The sequence below is a fragment of the Hipposideros armiger genome, unplaced genomic scaffold (assembly GCF_001890085.2).
Source record: "Hipposideros armiger isolate ML-2016 unplaced genomic scaffold, ASM189008v1 scaffold_94, whole genome shotgun sequence".
NCBI lineage: Eukaryota > Metazoa > Chordata > Mammalia > Chiroptera > Hipposideridae > Hipposideros > Hipposideros armiger.
Genome location: NW_017731444.1, coordinates 3,627,484 through 3,652,759, shown reverse-complemented (window position 1 = coordinate 3,652,759; position 25,276 = coordinate 3,627,484). Strand labels below are relative to the sequence as shown.

Below are 25,276 nucleotides of genomic sequence, written 5' to 3'. Positions count from 1 at the left end.
AGCAAGTCATTAACATCTTAGAGTGGCACATTGTATCCATGCCTTCCTTTGCCACTTTCCAGGGGAGGAGTGTGTGTAGTTTTGCTATAGAATTGGTGGCACAAATTTATCCCCATGTTTTTTGTTTGTTTGTTTGTTTATTTAATAGATTTCATATTTTAAGAGCAGTTTTAGGTTTACAGAAAAATGAGTGGAAAGTACAAAGCTCCCACTACCCCCTTGTTCAGCCCCCAGCTTCTCCTATTATTAACATCTTGCCTTAATGTGGTACAAATGTTACAATTGATGAGCCAATATTGATACATTATCATTAACCTAAGTCCATAGTTTACATTTGGGTTCACTCTGCGCTGTACAGCTGTACATTCTATGAATTTTGACAGATATATAATGATAGATATCTACCATTACAGAATAGTTTCACTGCCCTAAAAATCCCGTGCTCCACATGTTCTTCCCTCCTTCCCTCCCCACCAAACCCTTGGCAATCACTGATTTTTTTAAATGTCTATAGTTTTACCTTTTCCAGAATGTCATATAGTTGGAATCATACAGTATGCATGTGGCCTTTTCAGATTGGCTTCTTTCACTTAACAATATGCATTTAAGGTTCTTCCATGTCTTGATAGTTCATTTTTTTTTCTCACTGAACAATATTCCATTACATGGATGTACCAGTTTGTTTATCCATTCACCTATTGAAGGACATTTTGGTTGCTTCCAAGTTTTGACAATTAAAATAAATCTACAAATATTAGTGTGTAGGTTTTTATGTAGACATAAGTTTTCAACTCATTTGGGTAAATACCAAGGAATGCATTGCTGGATTGTATAGTAAGAATATGTTTAATTTTATAGGAAACTGACAAATGTCTTCCAAAGTGGCTGTACCATTTTTGCATTCCCATCAGCAATGAATGAGAGTTCCTGTTGCTCCACATCCTCACCAGCATTTGGTATAGTCAGTGTTCCAGATTTTAGCATTCTAATAGGTGTGTAGTGGCTGGTATCTCATTTTTTTAAATTTGCATTTCTCTAATGATATATGATGTTGAGCACCTTTTCATATGCTTATCTTCCACCTGCATATCTTCTTTGTGAGGTGTCTGTTCAGGTCTTTTGCCCATTTTTAGTTTGGTTGTTTTCTTATTGTTGAGTTTTAAGAGTTCTTTGTATATTTTGGAGATCAATCCTTTATCAGATGTGTGTTTTGCAAATATTTTCTCCAAGATTGGAGCTTGTCTTTTCATTTTCTTAACACTGTCTTTCTCCGAGCAGAGTTTTTAATTTTAATGAAGTCCAATTTACCCATTTTTTTCTTTCATGGATCATGCTTTTGGTGTTGTATCTATCCCCATATTTTCACCTGTCTTTCCTGTAACAGAGGGCTAAATCAGAGTGTCGGGCAGTGTAAACTGATAGAGCAGTAGGGCATGAATTGACTCCTTGATCTTGTCCACATAGCAATAGACTCTAACTCTTGAGATCATGTTTTAGTCAGCTATTTCTATAATAATACTGTGTAACAAAACAACCCTCAAACTCAAAGGCTTATAATATGAAGCATTTATTCCTCTCTCGCATGTCCACATGTCAGCTGGGGTTGAGTTGATTAAGGCTGAACTCAGCTGGGTTTAACTGCAAGTGGCAGGTTGGGTCCGAATCTGCTCCCCAAGTCACACATCTTCCTTGAACCATGTTCTTTTCAGGGCAAAAAGCTGGATGGCAAGCCAGCCCCACAGTTTAAGCCTCTGCTTACATCACTTCTTCCAACATCCCATTGGCTAAAGCAAGTCTCATGGCCGAGCTCAACGTCAATGGGGCAGGGAAGTATACTCCCCATATGGATTACTGAACAGCAATTCAATGTACCACAATCATGAGCGCAAATTCTTACCACAGGATCCTGGGCTCTGCTTTCAGATACCCAAAGACCCATCCCAAACCAGAAAGCAAGAGAGAAATTTAATTAACCAGCTAGGTAACTTGAAACACTGATAGCTTTGTTTTCCACTGTTCTTATACTCAGTTCCTAAAGTTAGCCTCTGTGCTACTCGGGAGTACAGAATCAATTCAATATAGGGTTCCATGGGACCCTGGCAGGTGGTGTGATATTAATCCTTCAAGGAATGCAATAATATAGAAAGGTATCATTTGCTTCCCATCCCACCGTCACCTCTTCTCACTGCTCCCCTGATGACAGACTCTAACTGCTGGGGACTTTCAACTGAGACGACATGCAGGAAGGGCCCACCACCTCCTTGTCTTCTCTACTTCCTCCCCATGTCTCCCTCCCCTCCGTGGAGAGCTTCCCATACAGGGTACCAGATGCCTCTCAGCAGTCACGCCTCCAGACCCCAGGATCCCTGCAATGGTGGATAACAATATGAACAACCGTGATGGCTTCTTAGCCATGGGAAATGCCCCCCAGCACTGGGGGGAGAGCCAGACCAAGCAGCTCACGTAGTCATGTGACTTGGAAGGACAGTCAGGGTCCCAGATCATGAAGAATCATTCCTTTCATCCTGGTGGACCCAGCTCCTTAGAGACAAAAACCCATCCAGTATCCCAGCGCCAGTGTGACAGGCAGAATAAGGCCCCTCCCCCCTGCAAAAAAGATGACCACGTCCTAATCCACAGATCCTGTGCAGACGTTACTTTACCTGGCCAAAGGGACTTTACAGGTGTGGTTGAGGATCTGGCGATGGAAGATTACTCTGGCTTATCCAGTGTAAGTGCAGGGGCCCTTACAAGTGAAAGAAGGTGGCAGCAGACTCAGAGTCAGAGAAGGAGGTGTGAGGATGGAAGCAGAGTTTGGAGTGATGAACGGAAAGGAACCCCAAGTCAAGGAACGTGGCAGCTGGAAAAGCCAAGGAAGTGGATTCTCCCCCGGAGCCTGCAGGAGGAATGCAGCCCTGCCAGCCCATTTCAGACTTCTGACCTCTGCAACTGTAAGCTCATAAATCTGTGTCCTGTTAAGCCACCGAGTTTGCGGTAATTTGTTACAGCAGCGACAGGAAACTAACGCAGCAACTATCTGGGGGCAGTTAGAAAACTGAGTATTGAACGGCACTTCTCTTTGCACTGTTGGTCTCGGGGAGGGGCCTTCCCCCTTTCTGTCTTGTCATCCAGCAAAAAGGCAAGTAGATAATCAGGAACTGGAAGAAAAGCTGGCCTGTCAGGAAAGCCTTTAGCATTTGTATCTTTTATTTAAATATTTATTTCATTACTTTTAAAGTTTCCTATCTGAACCACAGCTGTAATGGGAATCCAGCTGTCCCAGGCAATAGAAATATCAACTTGGGGTCGCCTGAAAAGGGCAGATTGTGGATTGCTAAAGTCAAAAAGATTGTCCAGTTCAACCTACCCACTTGACAGATGAGAAACCGTGGCTGGAGTGAGGGTGGATGTCTGGGAGTAAGAAGGGTTAGTGGGCACCAGGCAGATGGTGCTAGAGCCACCTCACAGGCATCGCCTAAGCGCCTGGTCCCCTCGTCACGGCTGCTGTTGGTACTGGCTCTCAGTGGCTGTGTAGAAGTCGTCCAGCACACTCTGGATGTATTCGAAGGTGGGCCGCTCCTCAGGGCGGTTCTTCCAGCAGCGAGTCATGATGTTGTAGAGCTCCTCGGGGCAGTGCTCTGGTCGGGGCATCCGGTATCCACGCTCCAGTGCCCGGATCACCTCAGGGTTTGACATCCCTGAGAAGGAGTCATGGAGTTGATAAAGGAGGAATGGGGACAGGAGCCTGGGGCGGGGGGCAGACACTGTTGCCTCCCCCACAGCCATCACTCCCCACTTCCTCATGAGAGCTGAGCCCCTCCCACTGTGAAACCCCTGCGGCGAGGGCAGGGGCATGGCACCCAGTTTGGGCCAATGGGAGTTGAGGGGGAGTCTCCCTGGAGACTTCCAGGAATGGTTTTCCTCCCTGATGAAAAGGGACTTTGGAGGACACACACTTCCTCCTTCCTTTGGACACAGAGACTATGTGATCTTGGAGCTGCAGTAGCCATCTGGCCACGTGAGGAAGACAATCTCAGAGAAACTAACCCAGAGTCCTCAGAACTGCTGAGCAGCTGAACTAACCAGTCACCAATGCCAGACCTCTTATTATGGGGAATAATAACTTGCCTATTGTTTCCACCACTCTCTTAGTCTGTTATTTGGTTACCCGTTGCCTAATCCATCCTAATGGATACAGGGTTCTAAAACCCACTGCCTAGTTTTTCCTGGTGTACCCTCAAGAAAAAAAACAGTCAAATGGTCAGACTGATGTCACCCTATGTATGAGTGGGACCATTTCCTTGTTCAATTAAAGTTCGTTAGTTATCCTTACGAACAACCATTTAGCTGTCTGCGATCTCCAGTTCTATATGACCAGTCTTGAACTCCAAACTCATATATCCAAGTGCTTCCTTGAACACCTTTACTTGGATGTCTACAAGTCACCTCACATTTCACTGGGCTAAAAACAGAACTCTTGAATTTCTATCTCTAGACCATCACCCACCCAGTTGCTCAGTTAAACCATGAGAACCATCCTTGATCCTTCACTCTCCCTCACCTTCCACATCAAGTTCTTTCTTCTTTTGCAACATAGCCTGAACCCATCAACTTACCTCTGTCGCCATCCTCACCTCTGCCTGTGCCACTGCTGTGGCTGCCACCATATCCCCAGCCCCCAATCCACCCTCCATGCTGAACCAAAGCAACACTTGAAAAGTGGAAATCAGATGGTGCCACATCCCTGCCCCCAAACCCTCCAATGGCTTCCGCATACTTAGACTTAACACCCATTCACTCTTCACCATGACCATGGCCCTGACAGATCTGGCCTCTGCCAACCTCCTGCTGTGCTCCCTGCTATCATGTCTTATCTCCAGCTACCTGGCTTCCTTGCTAGTCTTCAGGCATACCTCAGGCTGTGAGAGCTAGCAGTGCCTTCTACCTGAAATCCTTTCCCTAGAGCCTCCCTCAGCTGCCTTTCAGCTTGAATATGACCTTCTCTGACAGGTGTTCCCTGTCCACAGGGGCCCCACGTCACTCCCTCTCACATGCCTCTGCTGTGTGTTCTTCTCAGGAGCGATCTCCAGCTGAGACTGTTCAGTGTGTGCTCCTCCAGGCTAGAACGTGAGCTCCTTACCAGCAGAGACCTCGCCTCTCACTGTACGCTCAATGCCTAACACACGGTAGGAATTTGATAAATACTGTTGGATGAACAGTGTCTGTATCTTTTGCTGCTAATTTCCACATCCACCTCTGCAAGGTAAACATCAGTACCTATATTTTTTTACAGGTGAAAACACTGGGAGAAGACTGAAGAGAACTTCTCAAAGTGTAATAGTCGATGGGGACAGGATTCAAAGTCAAGACTGTTTATATAAAAGTCAGGGACTCTTTATATCCACCTTTCCCCCTCTTCCCAGGGTTCTGGCTACAGATATCCCAGGAGATGTCCCAACCGAAAAGGAACAGAGAACATTATTTACGGAGTCCCGGGCAGTCTATACGGTGGGTATATCTTTGTATATCCACATGATCTACTCAGTGGAGGGTACTGCCCCCAGGCATGTGGGTAAACTCACCCATTCCACAAATAGTTACTAAGCACCCACTAAGTGGCAAGCACAGAGAGAGGCAGTGCAGATACACCAGTGAGGAATATAGACATGGTTTCTAGCCTCACGGAGCTCAGAGTTTGATGGGGAAAATATTAAACAAATATACAGTTATCAATTGTGATGAGTGCTCTGAAGGAAACAGCATAGGGTGCTATGAACAAGAAGCACAGGGGGCCTGCATGTGCGGCACGTTAGATGACCGAGTGGTGGGGTGCAGCACGAGGTGAAACGGGGGCAGTAGCAGGGGTTGGGTTGTGCACGACCTGCAGGCCATAATTAGGATTTGGGATTCTGTCCTAATTATGATGGGAGACCATGGAAGAGAGGTGGAGAAAGGACAAGATCTCAGTCACAAGTTTAGAGAAATCCCTCTGGCTGCAAATCGAGAATGGACTGTCGGAGAGAGGGGAGAAAGCCAGGCGACTGGTTAGGTGGCCACCGCACGGTCGAGGTGAGAGCTGATGGTGGTCTGGATGTGGGTGGGGGCTGTGGAGTCAGAAGCAGGAAGACTTGGCATGTGTTTAGACTCCAATACCCAGAACGCTGTGACTTCTTGAATGTGGTAAGGGCTGAGAGGAAAGGAAGGGCAGAGGATTTCAGGCTTAAGAAACTGGGTGAATGGTGGTGCCCTTAACTGAGATGGGGCAGGTGAGGGGAGGTTGGAGGTGAGCATCAAGGGACTCCATCTGAATGGACACACTGACAAGAGTAGGGAGCCACGCAGGGCCCTGGAGCAGCCCCAAGCTGATGCCACCTTCCCTACCTGGGTATGGGATCCGGCCATAGGTGACGATCTCCATCAGCAGGATGCCAAAGGACCAGACATCTGACTTGATGGTGAAGGAGCCAAAGTTAATGGCTTCAGGAGCTGTCCACTTGATGGGGAACTTGGCCCCTGCGGGGTTGGGCAGAGCAGAGTCAGGGAGAGCCTGCGGAGAGTCAGGGCTGAGTCTCTGCTAGGGGGAGAAAACAGGACAGCGCACAGCTGCCCACAGCCACCCCCTGCAGAACTGCAACTTCCCTCACATCTGGCCTCTGTGGAAGCAAGGAGGCAAATGGCTGACGTGGGGAGGAGTGGGCAGAGGGGCCTGGTGTGTGGCAGGGGCGCTCACTCTCCAGGGCCAACTTGTTGATTGACCTACAACTCCTGAAGAGTGGAGTCTTAGAATCTTTGGGGACAGCAGAACTTCAGAGGGCCTTGAGTCCGGGTTGCCACTGATGCCTCAGCCCCATCACTCCTGGCGATGGGGGAAGCAAAGATTTTGGCCTTGGCCTCTGAGGTTTCCACGCGTCACTAGGTACCTCTCCCTCTACTCCTCCCCTCTTTCCACTTGGTTGAGGATGGGTTTATTTAGCCTTTGGTTACTGGTTTCTATCTTAATTCCATTGTGGTTGGTGAACATGGTCCATAGGATACCTGTTCTTTCGAGTTTGGTGGGACCTGCTTTAGGACAGTACATGGTCAAGTTCTGAAAATGCTCTATGTGGTTTTTTTTCTCCATCCCTTCCCTCCTTGGGATTAAGCAAATTTTCTTTATTTCTGCTTATCCTCTCCTGGTTTCGAAATTAAATTCTACTCTTATTCTTTTAGTGGTTGCCCTTAGTTTAGAGTTTGTATTGCATCACAACAAACAAAGTGCACAAATTTTTCATACATACCTTGATGCATTTATATATATGTATATACCTTGTAATCACCACTCAGATCAAGATATTGAACACTTTTGACACTTCAGAGGCTCTCTCCTGCCCCCGCCCAGTCAGTAACCTCCCATTCTAGGTAACCAATGTCCTGACCTCTATTGCCATAAATGCGTTTTGCTTGTTTTTTCTTTAAGAGCTTTATTGAGATATATTCTCAGGTCATACCATTCACCCATTTAAAGTGTGCAGTTCGGTGTTTTTAGTATATTCATAAAGTTGTGAATTTTAGAATATTTTCATACATCTCCCCCTGCCAAAAAAAAAACCCCATAGCAGTCACTTCCTATTTCTTTCTGACTCTCCAGCCCAGCCCTAGGCAACCGTAGATTTGCCTATTCTGGACATTGCATGTAAATGAAATCATACAGTATGTGGTTTTTAGGTCTGCCTTCTTTCACTAACACAATGTTTTGAAAGCTTGTCCATGTTTATAGCATGTATCAGTACTTCATTCCTTTATGGCTGAATAATTTCCATTGTATGGGTAGACTACATTTTGTTTATCAGTTAATGGACATTTGGGTTGCTTCGACTTTTTGGCTCTTACGGATCATGCTGCTGTGAACATTCACACACAAGTTTGCTTATTTCTGAATTTTACATAAATGGAACCATCCAGCATCGACTTTTTTTTTTTTTGGTCTGATTGCTTTCATTTTGATATTATGCCTGTGAGAGTCCACCATTTTGTTGCATGTAGCATTGGTCTGTAATTTTTCATTGCTGTATACATTATATTGCATGAATATACCACAATGTATATATCCATTCTCCTATTTATGGACATTTGGATTCCTCCCAGTTTTTGTCTATTACACATAAGGTTGCTCTTACACTTAATTTCAATATGCACTCGCCTAACTCGATCTAAAATCGGAGTCACTGGGTGGCTCTGCAGGCCAGGACGCTATATCCAGAGGGAACATCGCACATAATGATACACAGCTTATATCATTGGGACAGACCTTTGCGTTTTACCTAGCACTTTCACAGGTCTCGACTCTAAACACTCACAACCCGTTCACATGGGCCCCACGGGTCCCCTTGGTAGCATTCCCTACCTTCCCGAGCCGTGTACTCGTTGTCCTCAATGATCCGCGCCAGGCCGAAGTCGGCAATCTTACACACCAGTGTCGCAGAGACCAAGATGTTGGCGGCTCGGAGATCTCGGTGAATGTAGTTCCTCTGCTCGATGAAGGCCATGCCCTCCGCAATCTCCACCCAAAACAGAGACACCCCCATCCTCAGATCTGGCCCAGCTCAAGGTGGGTCCCACCCAAACGCAGAAGAGGAGTGTCCAAGTGTGAGAAAACAGGAAAACGTGTGCCAGCTCCCCCCGCTTTTTTTGTGGGAGGGTGCTGAGCTCAGGCTGACACTTCTCTGTCTACCCATCCAGGTTGGGGGGATCCTCAGGACCTGGGTCAGTGCTGGGGGGTGGGGGGGCTTCTCTTGGGTTCTGAGACTTCCAGAGAATACTTGGAGGAAAAAGCAATGGCATTATTCTACAGGCCCTACGCACCCACACCAGGAGACCATGGAGAGCCTTCATCTCCCACCCCCTTTCTGGAGACAACCTAGGCACACATCATATTAGGCTGCATCTCTTATATGCTGCACCTTCTTCATCCCCAAGCCTGGGTAGGAAAAGTTATTCACTTAACAAACATCCACTGAGTACCCTGTGGGTGCCAGACGTTACTCGAACAGGTGGTGAGCCAAGCAAAGCCCCTGCAGGTGGTAATAAGTACCATAGAGTTGAGGTTGGCTGATTGTGAGAGACTCTGTAGGCTAGGAAAGGAGGCTGGATTGTGTTCTGAGTGTGATGGGAAGACAGTAGAAGCCTTTGAGCAGGAGTGTGATGTCTGATATATATTTTAATGTCATGGCCATTGAGTGAACAATATAGACTGTGCGAATTCTTACTCACAGTGGAGACTTGGACACCTCTGATGGAAACATGTGGAATTTTCCATAGAGACACTTTTTACTTACAAGGGTTTGTGCATCAACACCCATAAAGAGGTTTGTGATTAACCATCAGACACCCAGTAAACAGCACTTATAATTTACAAACTGACCTTCGAGCTCCTTGAGAAAGGTGTTCACAATCTCTGTTTTATAGGCGTCAGAGGGCCCCTTTTTCCAGATCACACCAATAAAATTCTGAATGTCAGACTCAAACCAGTCCGTGGGTGTCCAATCCCAGTGCCCCATGCTGCCTCTAATTATTGCAGGACTCCAGTGCTATGAATGACTGAAGCTGGGTGTAGCCTGATGAGGTTATTTGAAGGGGTCGGGGATGGGGGGGTGGGGAGTGGTGGACTGGGGAGAGAGTGGGGTGGGGGATGTCTGGCCAGACAAACCAAGCCAAGGCACCAACCAGCTCAAGGTTTGAGGAAAGTGGGTGGCGCACTTGCAGGAGGTGGCCAGCAGGGGGCACCCATGACCGTTGGAACTCAGGTCTGAGGCTCCAGACTTTCCAACGAAAGCCTGAAACTTATTTTGTTTGAGGTCAGGTGAGACAGGGTCTTGTGGGAAATTTATAAGGAGTCCTTAGGCAGCGGTTCTCAACCTGTGGGTCATGACTCCTTTGGGGGTCGAACGACCCTTTCTCAGGGGTCGCCTAAGACCATCGGAAAACAAAAAGATTTACATTACGATTCATAATAGTAGCAAAATTACAGTTATAGAGTAGCAATGAAAATAATTTTATGGTTGGGGGTCACCACAACATGAGGAACTGTATTAAGGGGTTACTGTATTAAGTAACTGTATTAAGGCGACATTAGGAAGGTTGAGAACCACTGCTTTAGAGGAACAGTTAACCATAGTTATTACCTTACTGGCGGACATTGTAGTTTATTCATTTATTGGAAGATGTTACTTAAACTTAAATAGCATTTGCTCTCTGCTTTGGAGGAGGTGTGATTGTTATCAGTCCCATTTCACAGGTGAGAAAGATGAAGGCGAGAGATATAAGTAACTGGTCCAAGTGGAGACCAGGACTGGAACTCCGACAGCCGTGCTCAGGGTCCATGCACTTATCCATTACTCTAAACTAAATTTTTGACCTTTTATTTGGCTCGAATGCTGGTTGCATGGGGCGAGGAGAGGGAGGGACAAAAGAAAACCTAGCCCCTGTTCAATCAGAGCAGCTCTGTTTCCACCTATTTTAAGATATTCAGCTACTGTATAAAATTGCATTTGACCAACATAGCTGTGCCTGAAAAAAGTGTGCCTCAAGTTTTGCAAACTTGAAAACCACAGACGTGGTCCCATTCCCTCATTTGACAAATGGAAAGAGCAGAGACCCAGAGCAGATTCAAGGTGGTGCCAAAGCCAGGTGGTGACAGGTCTGGGGCACACAGCACTGTGCCAATCTGCCTCTAGGATTGGAGGCAAAGATTGGGTCCCAGGTTGGCTCCTTCCTGTCCCTGAGCCCCAAGCCCACCTCTGCTCATGGATGCCCAAGGGCCTGGCACCTCTTTCCCTCCCTTGGTTTCTGTTTTCCCACTTGTAGGAGGGGAGAGTGGCTCTTGCTCCAGTTGATTCCTCTCCTCCCTCCAGCAAGGTTTCTGCCAGTTTGATGGTTATAATTTAGCAACAAGTTGGACTATTAAAGTCAAACTGCCAGGCCTTGATTTTCATGTCTCTGGCATTCCAGGCTCTGAAAGGTAAGGCCTTTTATTAGACCTCTGACCACTCCTACCCCCACCCACCCCTGATTTGCATACTCAGATGGGCTCTGCCTTAGGCATCTCCAGAAGGGCCAGCCCTAGGCCTGGGTCTAGGTCTTCTTAAAGCCCACCAGGCTGCAAACCATACCCCCTTCCTGCCCCTGGCTCCAGCCGATCAGGCCCAGCTCATTTGTTTTTTTCCTCTGGGCTTTGGCATAGGCTGTTTCTTCTGTCTAGAATACCCTTCCCTCTCCTCTTCATCTGCCCAACTTCTACTAATTCTTCAGGGCTCAGTCAAGAGGCCACTTCCTCTGGGAAGTCTTCTCAGCTTACTCCTGAACCAGGCTAAATGCTCTAGCCATGTACTCCCATAACACCCCATTTCCTCTCCGTTTTCCCACAAATAGGGGAGCATGAGAGAGGATGAAAGTAAAAAGCACTCAGGCTGAGGGCGAGAGAAGCTACAGAGAGTGAAGGGAAGATAAGAAAGAAAATGGAGTTTGAAGAAGTGTTACTGGGATTTGTATACACTATTGTTTTGCTGAATACTGCATTATTATTATTATTTTCATCATTATTTTTTTTTGCCAAGACTATTGGGTCGTAGTTCTCTATGAGATTCACTTATTCATTATCTGTCTTCCCGTCTGGACTGTCAACTCTGTGAGACTGCAATACTTTCCATTTTGTTCACTGTTGTATCCCCTGATTACAGAATAACTTAGATAAGTGACTTAACCTCACTGGGCCTGTTTCCTCATTTGTACTTACCTTTTCTGTGCCTCAATGTCCTCTTCTGTAAAACGGGCTGGCAATTACTTACCTGTGGCCAGACTGTTACATTGGTGGTGCCCAGTGAACCATGCCTCCTGGACTCACGCCCTTGGGCAGTCCCCTCCCACACTGACTCTGGGCTCGCCCCGTGACTTGCTTTGGCCAGCGGGACATTAGAAAGCATGGTGCACACAAAGGCTTCACCAGCACTGCCACATTAGGGTTTGGTCCCTTCGTACAGCCCCTCTTAGAACCTCACCGCCATGCTGTAAAGAAGCTCTGGCTGGACTATTGCGTGGTGAGCGGCCATTTGGAGAGAGACCCCGGAGGATGAGCCACCACCTCAAACATGGAGCCCCAGGCGCAAGCTCTCAGCTGAATGCAGCCATGTAAGCGACCTTGGTTTCGCCACATGGAGAACAACCCCCCACCCAACCCCAGTCACCCCACAGAATCATGAGACATAATAAATTGTTGTTTTAAGCTCCTAAGCTTTGCGGTGGTTTGTTACATAAGAAAAATAACAAAAATCCCATCCTAGAAGGTCCATGTGAAGACTACATGGGTTAGTACATGTAAAGCACGTGCAAGAAAAATACTTTTATACAAAGCACACAACAAATGTTAGCTATTATTGTTATCATAGAATGTGGTCGCTAAGTATGTGCTGAAGAAATCATGAATTCCCTTCCCCCTGCCCCCTGACTTCCCCATTAGCCTCTCTCACCTGGGCTGAGAAGTCAATGAGTTTTGACAATGGCTGCTTGCTGCCTTCGTCACTTTTCAGGAAGTCCAGCAGGCTTCCTGTGGGGGAGGGGGAAGCAACATTGACTGGTCTCACTACTTTATGGTTAAAATTGTTCACAGTGATGGATTTAAATAAAAATGTTTATTTACCACTCCGAGTGTTTGAAAAAGAGAATCTGAGGGTTTTTAAATGACTTAGTGATTGCTAGACTGGCTCTTTGACTGAGATAACTTTCTGAGCCTGGACTAGGGCCATGGTTTTATAAGGCTGGCGTAACTGTGTTTAGGAAAAAAGAAAAAAGTTTTAGATTTCAAATCACACTAAACGAGGTCGGGTGAGATGTTTCTATTATTTGGGAAATGGGCAGGGATTGAAAATGGTTGTGAAATGGTGGCCTGAAAAAAACCCCTGAGAAATTCTGGATGGGTGGGCAGGATGGGGGCAGCCTGGAACCGATACTTTGTCGAATCTCTTGTCCAGAGCATTAGTCTATGCGGGGAAGGCGGCTGATGGGGGAGTTGCCCCTGGCTTCTCAGGCTCACAGTGAACCCATAAGCTTCTTGCATCACCCAGCAGGGTTCTGCCCTACTCCCCTTTCCTGGTATCTTTGTGTGCTCCCCTTCCCCTGGCATCACCTTAACATGATTTCACCTTTTAACCAGGAGGGCTGGGCAGTTGCATATTAAGGTGCTCAATGAGTACTTGTGGGAACAGCTCCTGGCCAGACTTGGAGCATTTCAAGGGCAAGAACCACATCAGAGTCACCTCTGGGTCTGAAATTGACTTGTATGAGCCACAGCCTGCATCCCCAAGCCCCAGAACACAGCACCTTTGGCCATGAACTCAGTGATGATGTAGATGGGTTCCTCCGTGACCACTGCGTGCAGCTTCACCAGCTTGTCATGCTGCAGAGTTTTCATCAGGTTGGCCTCTGCTAGAAAGGCCTCCACAGACATGCTCCCTGGCTTCATTGTCTTCACGGCCACCTTGGTGTGCTTGTTGTAGGTGGCTGGAGGGGATAGAGAGCAGGAAAGGTGATCAGAACCCACTGCTCTTCCCACACAGTCCAGGAAGACCCAGCTGCAGATTTGCCTCCTCCAGAAAAGCTTCCCTGCCCATCTCAGCCCTTAGAGAGAAAAGGAGAGACAATGGGCTTTGGCTCAGACAGACATCGGTTGAAAGGCTGGTTCACCGCTTCCTAGCTGTGTGCCCTTGGGCAAGTTACTTAACCTCTCTGAACTGTGGTTTCCTCATCTGCAAAGGGGAAATGATCAGCATTGCCTTTGAAGGGCTGTTGTAGGGATTAAAGAATAACCTCAAAATCTCACTCAGATGATGTCTCACACACACACACCCCACCTTTGTCACTCACATACACACGCACCATCTTTGCTTAAAATGTTTAAATCTTAACACTGCTCTCAAAATAAATAGCAGTCTCATCATGGTCCACAAGGCCCTTCATGATCTGGCCTTGCCTACTATGCCAGCCTCATTATCCATCAAACTCCCCCTTGCCTTTTGTGCACCAATCAGCCTGCATGTCCCTCAGCTCCTCAAGCACCCAACTCCCCCTCCCACCACAGGGACTTTGCACATGCTTTTCCCTCACCCCATCCCACCCCTGTTGTATCTTGTAAATCTTATAAATGCTGTTTAGGAGCATTTACGAACACAGTCTCATAAATTGTGTTTCCATTTTTGCCTTGGCTGCCAGGAAGCTCTAATCCAGGTTTATGGTCTTCCTGTAGTAAGAGTCTAAGGCCTTATACAGTATGTTTTGTTTTCTAACCTCATGACTCAGACCTGTCTTACCTTTTTCTGTCACATTCTCTTATTCAGTGCCTGGCACATAGCAGGCTCTCAATAAATGTAGTTGAACTACGAGGCCTCTAAGACTTATTTTCTCTAGCTCAATTGTTTGTATCTCTGTCAGTTGTCTTCACTCCCATTTGGAACATGGTGGAGTGTAAACACAATAGGGTGCACCAGGCACTGTGCCAGGCACTGTGTCCACCCTACAGTTCTGCAAAGCAGGCATTGCTGTTCTCACGTTATTAGGGGCAGGACAGCAGGGGTGGAACATGCCTTTTTGCTGCCCTACAATGCCCTGACATGGCGCTAGGTACATGACAGGTGCTCAGAGCAACTCATTGACCAGTTGCCAACATTGAATTCACCTGAAAATCTTCAAGCTGCGTTTTTGTACTCTTAATTTTCATCATCCTAAGAGGCCTCTGGTTATCTCAACCCCGAACAGATACCGTGTTTCCCCGAAAATAAGACCAGGTCTTGTATTAATTTTTGCTCCAACAATCTACATTTATTCATGTACAAAAATCTACATTTATTCAGTCATGTCTGGCTGACGATCTTAACTGGGGCTTATCTTTGGGGTAGGGCTTATATTACGAGCATCCTGAAAAATCATGCTAGGGTTTATTTTCCAGTTAGGTCTTATTTGTGGGGAAACACGGTAGATAGTCACGGCTCCATGTGAGGGAGCGGATTCCTCATCCAGGACTCCTGTTTCTCAGAAGGAAATTTTTTACCCCAATAGGCCTGGCCTCAAAGGCAAATCGGTGTTTGCATGGCGGGACAATTTGGCTTGCTATCAGAAGAATTGCTCCTTTATGGTTATTATTCAAATATCTTCTTCTGCCCTGGTTGGCATTCCCACTTTGCCTCAGGCGGTTCCTGGAAGCAATGTCCTTCGTCTCGCCTCTCTCCCCGTCACCCTCCAGCCCTGGGTCCTTACCCATCCAGACTTCCCCAAACTGCCCAGCTCCAAGCTTCTTCTCCAGCTTGAGGGATTCCCGGGGGATCTCCCAGGCATCTTTCTCCCACGGCTTCTGGGGCTTGGGGGACACGCAGGGCACTGTGAGCTTCTGGCAGAGTCCATCACTCCCTTCTGGAACAAAGACCCCAGTCAGTCGTGGGCAGCCAGTTCTGAGCTACCTAGGGGCTTCCCCTCAGAGGCCTCCCTGCTGGTCCACTGCCTCTAGCCAATGTTCCAACAGGTTGCCATGATCAGAGACATTCCCAAGAGAGCAGGACATGATGGGATGCCACCTCTACCTTCCTGCTCAATAGGCCTAAAATTTCAGGAGAATCCAAAGCAACTATTTGTCTGGGGAGGGTCAGGAATTGCTCAGCGGGCCTCAGAGGCTGTGCACACCCTTAACGAGGGTTCAGGAGATAGCACCCCCCACCCCCAGTTGGAATGCAGCCCTGGGCAAGACTTACTTTTGTAGTGGGCCACCATCTCCTGCAGGGTGCTAAAGGTGCTCCGCGGGGAGATATAGAAGCCCCCATTATCCAGGGTCCGGATCTTATAATGCTTCACTGCGTCCCTATGCTGGGGGTCGTAGTCTCGCACGGACAAAGAGTAGCTCCCTGCATTGGCCAGAGAAAGACGGTTCAGGGGCGGGACCTCAGGGGCCTGCTGCCTTTTGTCAGCACCCTGACACCTCTTCCTGACACCCCCATAAGGCCACCACTGGCACCCTCCTAGCACCTGGGCAGTGGAACACAAGGGTAAGAGTGGGCTGTGGAGTCAGGCTGCCTGGGTTCTCGTCCAGGCTCTTCAGAGTCCAGCTGTGAGACCTTGGACAAGTGAGTGAGTACATCACCTCTCTGTGTCTCCATTTTCTCATCTGTAAAGGGACTGGTCATCATACCTCCCTACCTCATCACACTGCCTGATGATTAAAGGAAGTAAAGCTGGTAAAGTAGTTGGGATGTAAACAGTAAACCTCGGGGCCGGCTGAGTGGCTCAGTTGGTTAAGAGCACGAGCTCTGAGCAACAGGGATGCCAGTTCGATTCCCACATGGGCCAGTGAGCTGAACCTGAGCTGAGCTGAGCTGCCGCTGAACTGCCAAGAGGTGGCAGGATGGCTCCGCTGGTGAGAGCACGTGCTCCTAACAACAAAGTTGCCGGTTCAACTCCCCCACAAGATGGTGGGCTACACCCACCCGCAACTAAGATTGAACACGGCACCTTGAGCTGAACTGCCGCCTGCCAGCCAGATGGCAACGGGACTTGGAGCTGAGCTAGCTGTGCCCTCCACAACTAAGACTGAAGGACAACAACTTGGCTGTTCCCCTTCTCAAACACTGTTCCCCTTCCCCAATTCCCCAATAAAATCTTTAAAAACAAAACAAAACAAAACAGTAAACATTGGCTGTCATCATCATTATTATAGCTGTCTATCTATCTTTCTATCTATCCATCTGTCTATTGATAGCATGAGGAGAGCTGGGTCACCTTTGGTAGTCTCACTGTCTCTGATCATAAAGGAGCCCAGCACGTTGCCGGGGGCCAGCAGTTGGCGCTCCGCATCCTTCCGGCTGATGCCCTTAAAGAACCACCTGGTGGAGAGGGGAGGAGACGGCATGTGAACCTGGGGGGACAGTCCTGCCCAGCTCTCAGGGGGCACCAGGATGCCAAGGGCCTGGTTTCCTGCAGCATGGGTTTTCCTCAAAGATTCTTTTTGGAAAAAGAACAACAATTATTTTGATATTAAAACAGACATTTTACCAGGGTTGAATCCAGTTTGCTGAGACTAAAACTTATGCACACTGGGGACTTTTCATTAAGAAAAATCACACAGCGTTACACCTACAAAATGCCCAGGGGTCATTCTAATGTCACCCAATGGGAGGGGTAAGATGATGGACAGAAGGTCAGAAAGACAGACTGAGTGGGAAAATACAGCAGTCTTAAGCAATTGCGGTCAAAATCTTACTTTTGCAGATTTCATAAGAACATGTGGTGTTGCTCTCAGGACCTCAAAGGCCCATGTGAGTTAGAGTATGAATATCGTCAACTTCACAGTCTATCTCCTCTGTGTCAACAGTGTCGAATATAATTCGGCATAAATGTCTAAGTGAAAATGCAAGATTTCAAATAATTTTGTAGTTGGGACCATATTCTTAGATCTTTTCTTCATTCTCCCAGGATATTTGGGATATTGGGAAGGAAAGTTCAAGGAGCGATTCATATGCTGTAATGGAAAAAGTCCCAGACCAGAGGTCAGCAGGTTTCAGCCCTGCTATTAACCTGCTGTGTGACTTTGAGCAAGTTGCTGTCTCTCTCTGGGCCTCTGTTTCCTCTGTATCAACTGGGGAGAAAGAAAGCTGACATTCATCCACCCAACAACTCTGTGGAATCATTGCCCTTATCATCCCCATTTGATAGATGAGAAAACTGAGGAACAGGGAGAGCAAGTAACTTGTCTGGTGTCACACAGCTGAGAAGTGGTGGAGGCAGGATTCAAATCCAGGCAGTCTAACATTAGAGCCCAAGCTCTTAATCACCATGTTACACTGCCCTTCTGCCTTCTTTGCTTTCATTCTGTAAAGTGATTCATGCCATGTTACAGGGTACACAGTCAGAACTAACTTCCTGGGAATCCCACCCCTGGGAAATTAGGTCTTGCACAAGGAAGAAATGCTAGTCAGAAGTGTTTAGAAGGCAATAAAATAGGTTTCCACAAAACAGAGTCACAGAGGGGACCCACGTTAGACAGGATAGTCAAGGAAGGCCTCTCTGAGACCCAAAGTATAAGAAGGAGCCAGTCAAAGAGTGGTAGGAAGAGTGTGCCAGGCAGGAGACATAAAGGGTACAAAGGCCCTGAGGCAGTAACAAGGCTGGCTTTACTCATGCTTCCTTCTGGAGCACAGGAAAATGGAATACTCACTCCTCTGTCTCCAGAGAATTAACACGGGCGACGTAGTTGCTTGGGATGTAGCCCTCTTTCCGGGTTGCCAGGGACCGAGCCTTCCACCACTCCCCAGACCTGAGGGACAGGAGGGATCAAAAGGGTTAGGGGACAGAAGGACTCCCCCTGGTCCTCTTGGGCCCCTCAGCCTTGGCCTAGAGTACCGCCCTGCATACACCCCATGATTAGGGTCGGGATCATTACAAGTCCCCACTATGCATCCGAGGGTTTGGAATCAAGGCCTATCCATGCCTTCACAGCTCACAGCCCTACGTCTTTGGCCCCCGGACTCTTTCTCCCTAGACTCGTGGCCTTAGCCTTCCTAGCCATACCCAAGCTGGAGTCCTGTGCCCATGGCAGACTCATAGGAGTTCAGCTGGGACCAAGAGCCAGAGGGAGTGGGCTCAGGAATCTGACCAAGCATAACCACTGCCATTCCTGGGGTCCTGTACATAGTGGACTCTACACCCAGTGACGGTGAAGACTGGAGGAGATAGGAGGTGGCAAACTCAGAGGTCCAAGGATTTGTGAATGCAACGTCACCTCTACAGGGTCTAGTCCATAGGCAAGCCTGTAGCATAATCCCTGGAGCCCAAGGAAGGCTTCTCTGAGAAAGCGCTTTCACGGGTTCATCCTTGCCTGGACATGCACCATTGGTAAGTCCACGGGTCCCTTTATTCTGACTTTCATCCAGGTTAACAGCAAACCCTTTCTCCTCTATTATGATCAGATTCTCATTGGTCATTTCCACCCTAGTAAAAGATCATCTATCAGGTTCTTTATTGAAGAACAGAAGAGAGTGCAATTGCATATTAGAGGTGGATCTGTCATTTACGGGGAGTGGGATGGGGACTTACTCCTCCAGGACCACCATCTGGTCCCCTTTCTGGAAGCTGAGGTCTTCGTGGTGAATGGCCTCGTAATCATACAGGGCAATCACAATGTTGTCCTCAGAACCTGCAGGGGAGAGAGACACATGAGGTGGTGAGGCGTTATCCGAGCACCCCCACAGCCCTGGGTGTTTCCCATCCAACGCCTGGCACCCAGCCCATTGATGGGTTTGTCTCATGGTCTAAGTAAGCATCTTGCCATGCTGGGTGTGATTCTAGAGCTTAAAGCTAATGGCGTTTTGTTCATATTATTGAACCATGTTATAGAAACAAAACAGCCTGTAAGAAGTTCTTTGGGGGCAATTTAGGGGATTTTCAAGGGTGTTTTTGACTGTTTGGGACTTCTGCTTCCAGCTCTGGCTGAGAACCTAACCTCCTCCTCTACATAGCACACGATGCCACCACACATGTTTGGCAGGTACTCACCCTCCGTGGACCCTGGAGGGTTTCCATTGCTGTTGTCAGGTCGCTGTAGGGGAGAAATGGGAGAAGGCGATGAATCCAATAGTGTGTGAGGAGCCACGGAATAGCCTCTCAGCCCAGGCCTGTGTGTCATGGGAGGAGACTCAGAGAGGGTGGGGGACGTGCCTGAGGTCACACAGCACATTAGGGGCATGGCCTCGACAAGGATCCAGGTCTCTTGGGTGGTGGGCTCTATCCTCGGCCTTGGGACATACTGGAGGACACTGGCTTGTCCCTTCCCTTGACATACAGTGAGGGGGTTAGTCCAGATCTGTGTTTTCCAAGGCATGTTTGGAGAAATGCTTGGAGACATGTCCATCAACATGTCCTATGAATAAAGGCTCCACAATATATGTGAAAGAACCTAAGTGTCTATCCCAAGGGGAATTGGTGCCTACATCTAAGCAGTCCTTACCAGAGGGAGGCCCAGCTTCACTCCTGACACAAATTGACTTCAAAGATATATTGTTGCGTGAACAAAACTAGTTCTTCAGAATGATATGATACATTTACATAAAACACACACACACACACACACATCCTAAATACTTTGTGTGGACACATACTATACACATGTGAGTGTAAATTCATGGCAAGAGTTTCAAGGGTCCACCCCAAACTGACAACAGTTGATGCCTCCAGGGACGGGAGACCCCCTGGGGAGGGGTCACTGGTCAGAAGAAACTGTAGGTTTTGCTACAATTTGTGACGTTTCAAGGGGAATGACTTTGTGTGCCACACATTGAAATTAACAGTAATTTACAGAAACAGGTTTGGGAAACACTGAAGATTACATCCTTTTTGGGGACAGCCACAAAAATCATTACAAAAATTCATAAAGGCTCTGAGGTGCCCTTCACAAGGAGCCTGTTTTGCCCAGAGTTTCACAGACTGATTTGACCTGGGAACCCTTTCTCTGAGGAACCCTTCCTAACTTACCTCTGAACTAGTGTCTTCCAGGGCGGGGGGAACAATGAACGGCTAAATATGGAATCCCTTAAATCTGATGCTCAGAGAGGACGGCCCAAAACCGGTGGAAGAAAACCCTCCACCTCCCACTGGTGACAAGCCAGAGGGTCTCAGAGAACCTGAGAACCTGGAGCCTTAGCCACAGAAAGGACCCGTGTCCACGCTGGTTCGGAGAGAAGCAGACCCGGGAATGATTGAGGGTTTAGGTTGTCAGCTTAGGACATCTCCAGTGTGAGAAGCTCATATACCCTCAGGCTGTATTAATAGAAGTTGAGTGTGAGAGGGAGGGAGGTGACTGCTCCACTCTTCTCCCATTTCCAGAATTAGTCCTGTTCTAGACATCATGCTTTGAAAAGGGTAAGCAGGATGGACAGAGGTCAGAAACCCATGTTATGAGCAAGACGACTTGGAAGAAATGGGTGGGCTGGGATAAGATCTTTGCCTTCGATCTCTACAGGCTGTCATGGGGCAAAGGGAATGGAGGTGTTCGGGGCACAGCTAAGGAGCAGGTTTGGGAACAAGGAGTATGGAGGGTTTGGGGTAATAGGCCTTCTTTCAATACAAGGAAGAAATTTCTAAGGGACATCAAGGAGTACATGCCTGCCTCTGAAGGCAGCAAGCAGAGGCTGTTTCCCTCGACAGGCTCAGATAGCGGGATGGACTCAGGGACCTCAGAGGAGACAGAACCCAGCCTTGGAGGGAGAAAAGCCTGGCTCTGCCACGTCCCAGCTATGTGACGCTGGAGAGCCATCTAACCTCTCGGAGCCTCAGTCGCCCTGGCTGTAAAGTGGCAGAACTCCTGCCTCACAGCTTTTAGTGAGGATTTATGATATAGAAACACTTCACTCCAGGGCCTGGAACATAGAAGGTGTTCAAAGAATGGTAACAATCATTACAACTGTTACCGTTGCTATTATTAGTACTGTCATCACCACTACTAGGGCTGTTATTGTTACCACCACAAATACTACTGTTGCTGCTCTTCTATCACGATCACAGCTACCATTACTAGGGGTGCTGCTACGATGGCAACTGTGGCTACCATTATCACCACTGTTACCACCATTACTGCTCTTCCATCATTGCATTTGGCTTCTGCCTGTTACCCTTATTCCTACCACTGGTCCTTTGGAACCTGCCCGAGTTTGAATCCCCTTATTAAGCACGGGACCTTTGGCAAGTTATTTAATCTCTCTGTGTCTCACTGTAAAATGTGTACAATAAGAATTGTGACCAACAATAGGATTATTGTTGAGGATTCAAGGTGTTTATAACCATAAAGCACTTAGGGGAGTGCTTGGTAAGCTCGGTATAAGCATAAGATACATAAATACCTCTCCTAGTATTATCAGTTCTCTTATTACCATTGCTGCTATGTTTCCTGCTGCTGTTGCCATGATACTCCCACTAGCATTGTTGTTACCGTCATCACGGCAATTGTTATTACAGCTAATGCTATGATGCTGACGCTATCACCATTACGGTCATTACTTTGACTGCTGTTGTTACTCCTCTGGTCACTCATTACTCTCAGCACTGCTCTTGTTACTGCCCAGGCTTGAGGCCAGACATTCTCACTGGGACCTGCTCACTGGAGCCCAGGCTGATGGGCCAAGGCCTGGGCGGCAGGGCAAGGAGAAGTAATGTCCTTGCCCTGGGTGCTCAGTGCAGATGTATCCTAGAAAGTTAGGGTGCTGCTGGTGACTGGTCAGCTCCATTTCACCCCAAACACACCTGCTCACCCCTGGGAAAACAGGACGCTGTTAGGACAATTGGAGGCATAATGGGGCGGCTTCCCCTGGCACTCTCGGCCACTGGACTCCTTTCCCCACTCACCCGCTTGCCTGGGAACGTGGGATCCGGCACATACAGGGGGCTGTGTGGGCTGACGCTGGGCTCAGTTTTTGAGACTTTGCCTCGGAGGAACTTGGACTTGACACACCCCATCCTGCAGCAGAGAGAAAGGAGATGAACCCACACAGGGGAGTCTTCAATGCTTGGTTCAAGAGCCCCCTGGGGGCTGGCTCCCCCTCTCCTTCCCCATCTTACCTTCCCTACCACCTGCCAGCCCCACTCCCCCACCCCCCAACATGGAGTTCACTCTGCCCTTGTCACCTCTGGACTTCCCCAAGTTCACATTAGCCAGGTACCCGCAGAGAGCTGACAAGTTGTTATAGTCATGCTACAAAGGACCCCTGCCACGGGGCGTTTATTCAGAGAATGAATCATGAGGATCATCGCAATTCAACAGAGAGAGCTGGGAGCAGCGTGGGTGGTGGGCACAGCCGGCTCCGAGGTCAAAAAGCCTGAGCTGAGGCTTGGTGGCTCCACCCCACCCACACCTCTCCCTGCTCCCCAGTCTCAGTTCCTTACCAGCAAAAGGGGGGATAGTAATACAATCTACTCGCAGGATGCTGGAAGCATGAGAGAAAGCATGTGGGTGAGAAGATGTTCAGCACCGTGTCAGGCTCAGAGCAAACAGCAGAGTAAAGCTAAATTGTTATTATATAAAAATTACCACTTTATAGTAAATGACAAAGATGAGGCCACATAATGTGGCTCAAACAATATAGCTAAGTAATAGTCAAGGCACCATATTCCTCCTATCATTTTATAATTGCCTTATAACAGCTTCCTCTCTCTCTCTCTCTCTCTCTCTCTCTCTCTCTCTCTCTCTCTCTCTCTCTCTCTCTCTCTCTTTCTCGCCTTCTTTCTCTTATGGATTTATTTGGTCATTCATTCATTTACTCAGCAAACATTTATTGAACACTTTTCTAAGCTACAAATAAGACAAGCAAGTCCATGCCCTTACAGAGCTCACACTGGAGATGGAGGGGAGACATAGGCAATGAACAGACAAACAAATAAATAACAAGATAAATGTAGATACTGAGAAATGTGAGGACAACAAAAGAGGATATAAGGGGGAACATCTCTGTGGGGCCCTTTTAGACAGGGCAGTTGGTGAAGGCCTCTCTGAGGAGGTGATGTTGGACCCGGAGCCTGACACAAAGCAGCCAGTCACGTAACACTCTTAGGGAACAGTGTTCTGGGCAGAGGGAACAGCAAATGCAAAGGTCCTGAGGCTGGAATGTGATTGGAGAGAATGAGGCACTGGAAGAAGGCCAGCGTGGCTGGAGATCACAGGCAGGGGAGAGGACAGTACATGACGAGACTGCCACATCTTGTACAGTGAGGAATTTGGATTTGATTCTAAGGATGATGGGAAACCGTGGAAAGTTTTAGGCAGTAGAATGACAGGATTCAATTTAAATAATCCCACCAGCAGCTAGGTTGAGAACAGACTGTAGGGAGCAGGGCAGGGAACCGTGTCCACTCCAGTTGTCCGGGCACGAGATGATGGTGGCCTGGACCAGGGTGGTGGCTATTGAGAAGATAAGAAGCAGACAGATTCAGGGGCTATTTTGGAGGTAAAGCTGACCAAATTTGCTGATGGATTCATTTAAAGACACTTAAAGAAAACACATGTACCTGATCAGAATCAAAACTTAATTGTAAAAGCAGCAGAAATGTTTCATTTCTTTTCTCGAAATGCGCACATGTGTTTGCTGAGGAGACAGGCTGTGAAGGGCCACATAAGGAAGTCATTGTTTCCCTCTTACTCCGCACACTTGAAATTTTCTTCTAAAACAGAACTCAGTTATACTTATTTTGTTAAAATAAACATCTGTTAGTGGTTCAAGAATAAAAATACCCCAAAATTCTTAGGCTTAGGGGAGTTATTTGAAAAAAAAAACACAACTTTTTATTTACAAGGATGTTTTTTTTCTGTCCTGGTGGGAATTGGGAATAATTTACCACCTCCAGACCTAGGCGGTTTCTGCCTCATTTGCCTTTTGTGAATAAAGTAAGGAACCAGTTCAGACCCCTGGAGTGCTACATTATTAATTTGAAAAATTATCACAATTAATCACTGCTTTATAATATATTTGTATGCATTAAAAAAAAAACTTTTAGAAGAGTTTATTTGAGCCAAACTGATGACATATGCTGGGGAGCGAGATCTCAAATGCTCTGCTTGCACTGGGATGCATTTAAAACAGAAACCAACACCTTTTTGATTTGTATCACAGTTGTGGGAAATAAAACAGCATATTGTGTGGTTTTGTACAGTATCACATTATATTACATTTCAAATATTTTGATTAACAAGCGGGTGTTCTGGGAAGAGCACCGCTGTGTAACGGGGGCAGCTCCCTCCACCTCTCTGAGCACCCATTAGGTATCATTTACATCACAATTTACAATTCAAGACGACCAAGGGGTCTTGAGGGATGGGTTTCTGAAGGCCCTGTGTTCATGCATGACCCAAGGCCATCTCTGAGAAAGGATGCTGGGTTTTACCTCAGAGCATGGTGGTGAGCACTGAGTGAGTGATACGTGTAAAGGTGTCTGGCACACAGTAGGCACCCTGAAATGTTAACCATAACCATCTCTGTTTACTAACAAATGTGGCCCTGCCCTGGAGCATAAAGCAAGCACAGATTGCAATTCTTTGGCCCACAAGCTTAGAGATACTACACTTGAGAACTTTTTTTTTTTTTTTTTAGTTGAGCCATCCTGCCTCCTGTTGGCAGCTCAGTGGCAGCTCAGCTCAGGCTGGGAATCGAACCGCTGTTGCTCAGAACTCAAAACTTGAGCGAGCTCTTAACCAACTGAGCCACTCGGCTAGTCCAAGACGTTAACTTTT

General features: G+C 47.4%; 1 protein-coding gene and 1 long non-coding RNA gene across 3 annotated transcripts in view; one reads left to right on the top strand and one right to left on the bottom strand.

Annotated features, from left to right (window-relative positions):
• Positions 1–1,551: 1,551 nt before the first annotated feature.
• HCK (HCK proto-oncogene, Src family tyrosine kinase) overlaps positions 1,552–25,276 on the bottom strand; it is a 36,828-nt gene continuing 13,103 nt past the window's right edge. The window contains exons 2-13 of one of the 2 annotated variants that reach the window (XM_019645762.1): positions 22,402–22,513; positions 19,561–19,603; positions 19,102–19,201; positions 18,224–18,322; positions 16,789–16,892; positions 15,768–15,917; positions 15,280–15,432; positions 13,351–13,530; positions 12,501–12,577; positions 8,384–8,537; positions 6,382–6,513; positions 1,552–3,698 (exon numbers count right to left, since the gene is read on the bottom strand). In XM_019645762.1, the coding sequence (XP_019501307.1) occupies positions 3,496–3,698; positions 6,382–6,513; positions 8,384–8,537; positions 12,501–12,577; positions 13,351–13,530; positions 15,280–15,432; positions 15,768–15,917; positions 16,789–16,892; positions 18,224–18,322; positions 19,102–19,201; positions 19,561–19,603; positions 22,402–22,512 (1,506 nt within the window). In that variant the 5' untranslated portion in view covers position 22,513 and the 3' untranslated portion in view covers positions 1,552–3,495. The remainder of the gene's footprint in view (positions 3,699–6,381; positions 6,514–8,383; positions 8,538–12,500; positions 12,578–13,350; positions 13,531–15,279; positions 15,433–15,767; positions 15,918–16,788; positions 16,893–18,223; positions 18,323–19,101; positions 19,202–19,560; positions 19,604–22,401; positions 22,514–25,276) is intronic. The other variant, XM_019645761.1, reaches the window with a different exon arrangement.
• On the top strand, positions 3,705–5,481 carry LOC109384428 (uncharacterized). Its single transcript, XR_002124395.1, has 2 exons — positions 3,705–5,186; positions 5,294–5,481. It is a non-coding gene; the product is annotated as an uncharacterized LOC109384428 (long non-coding RNA).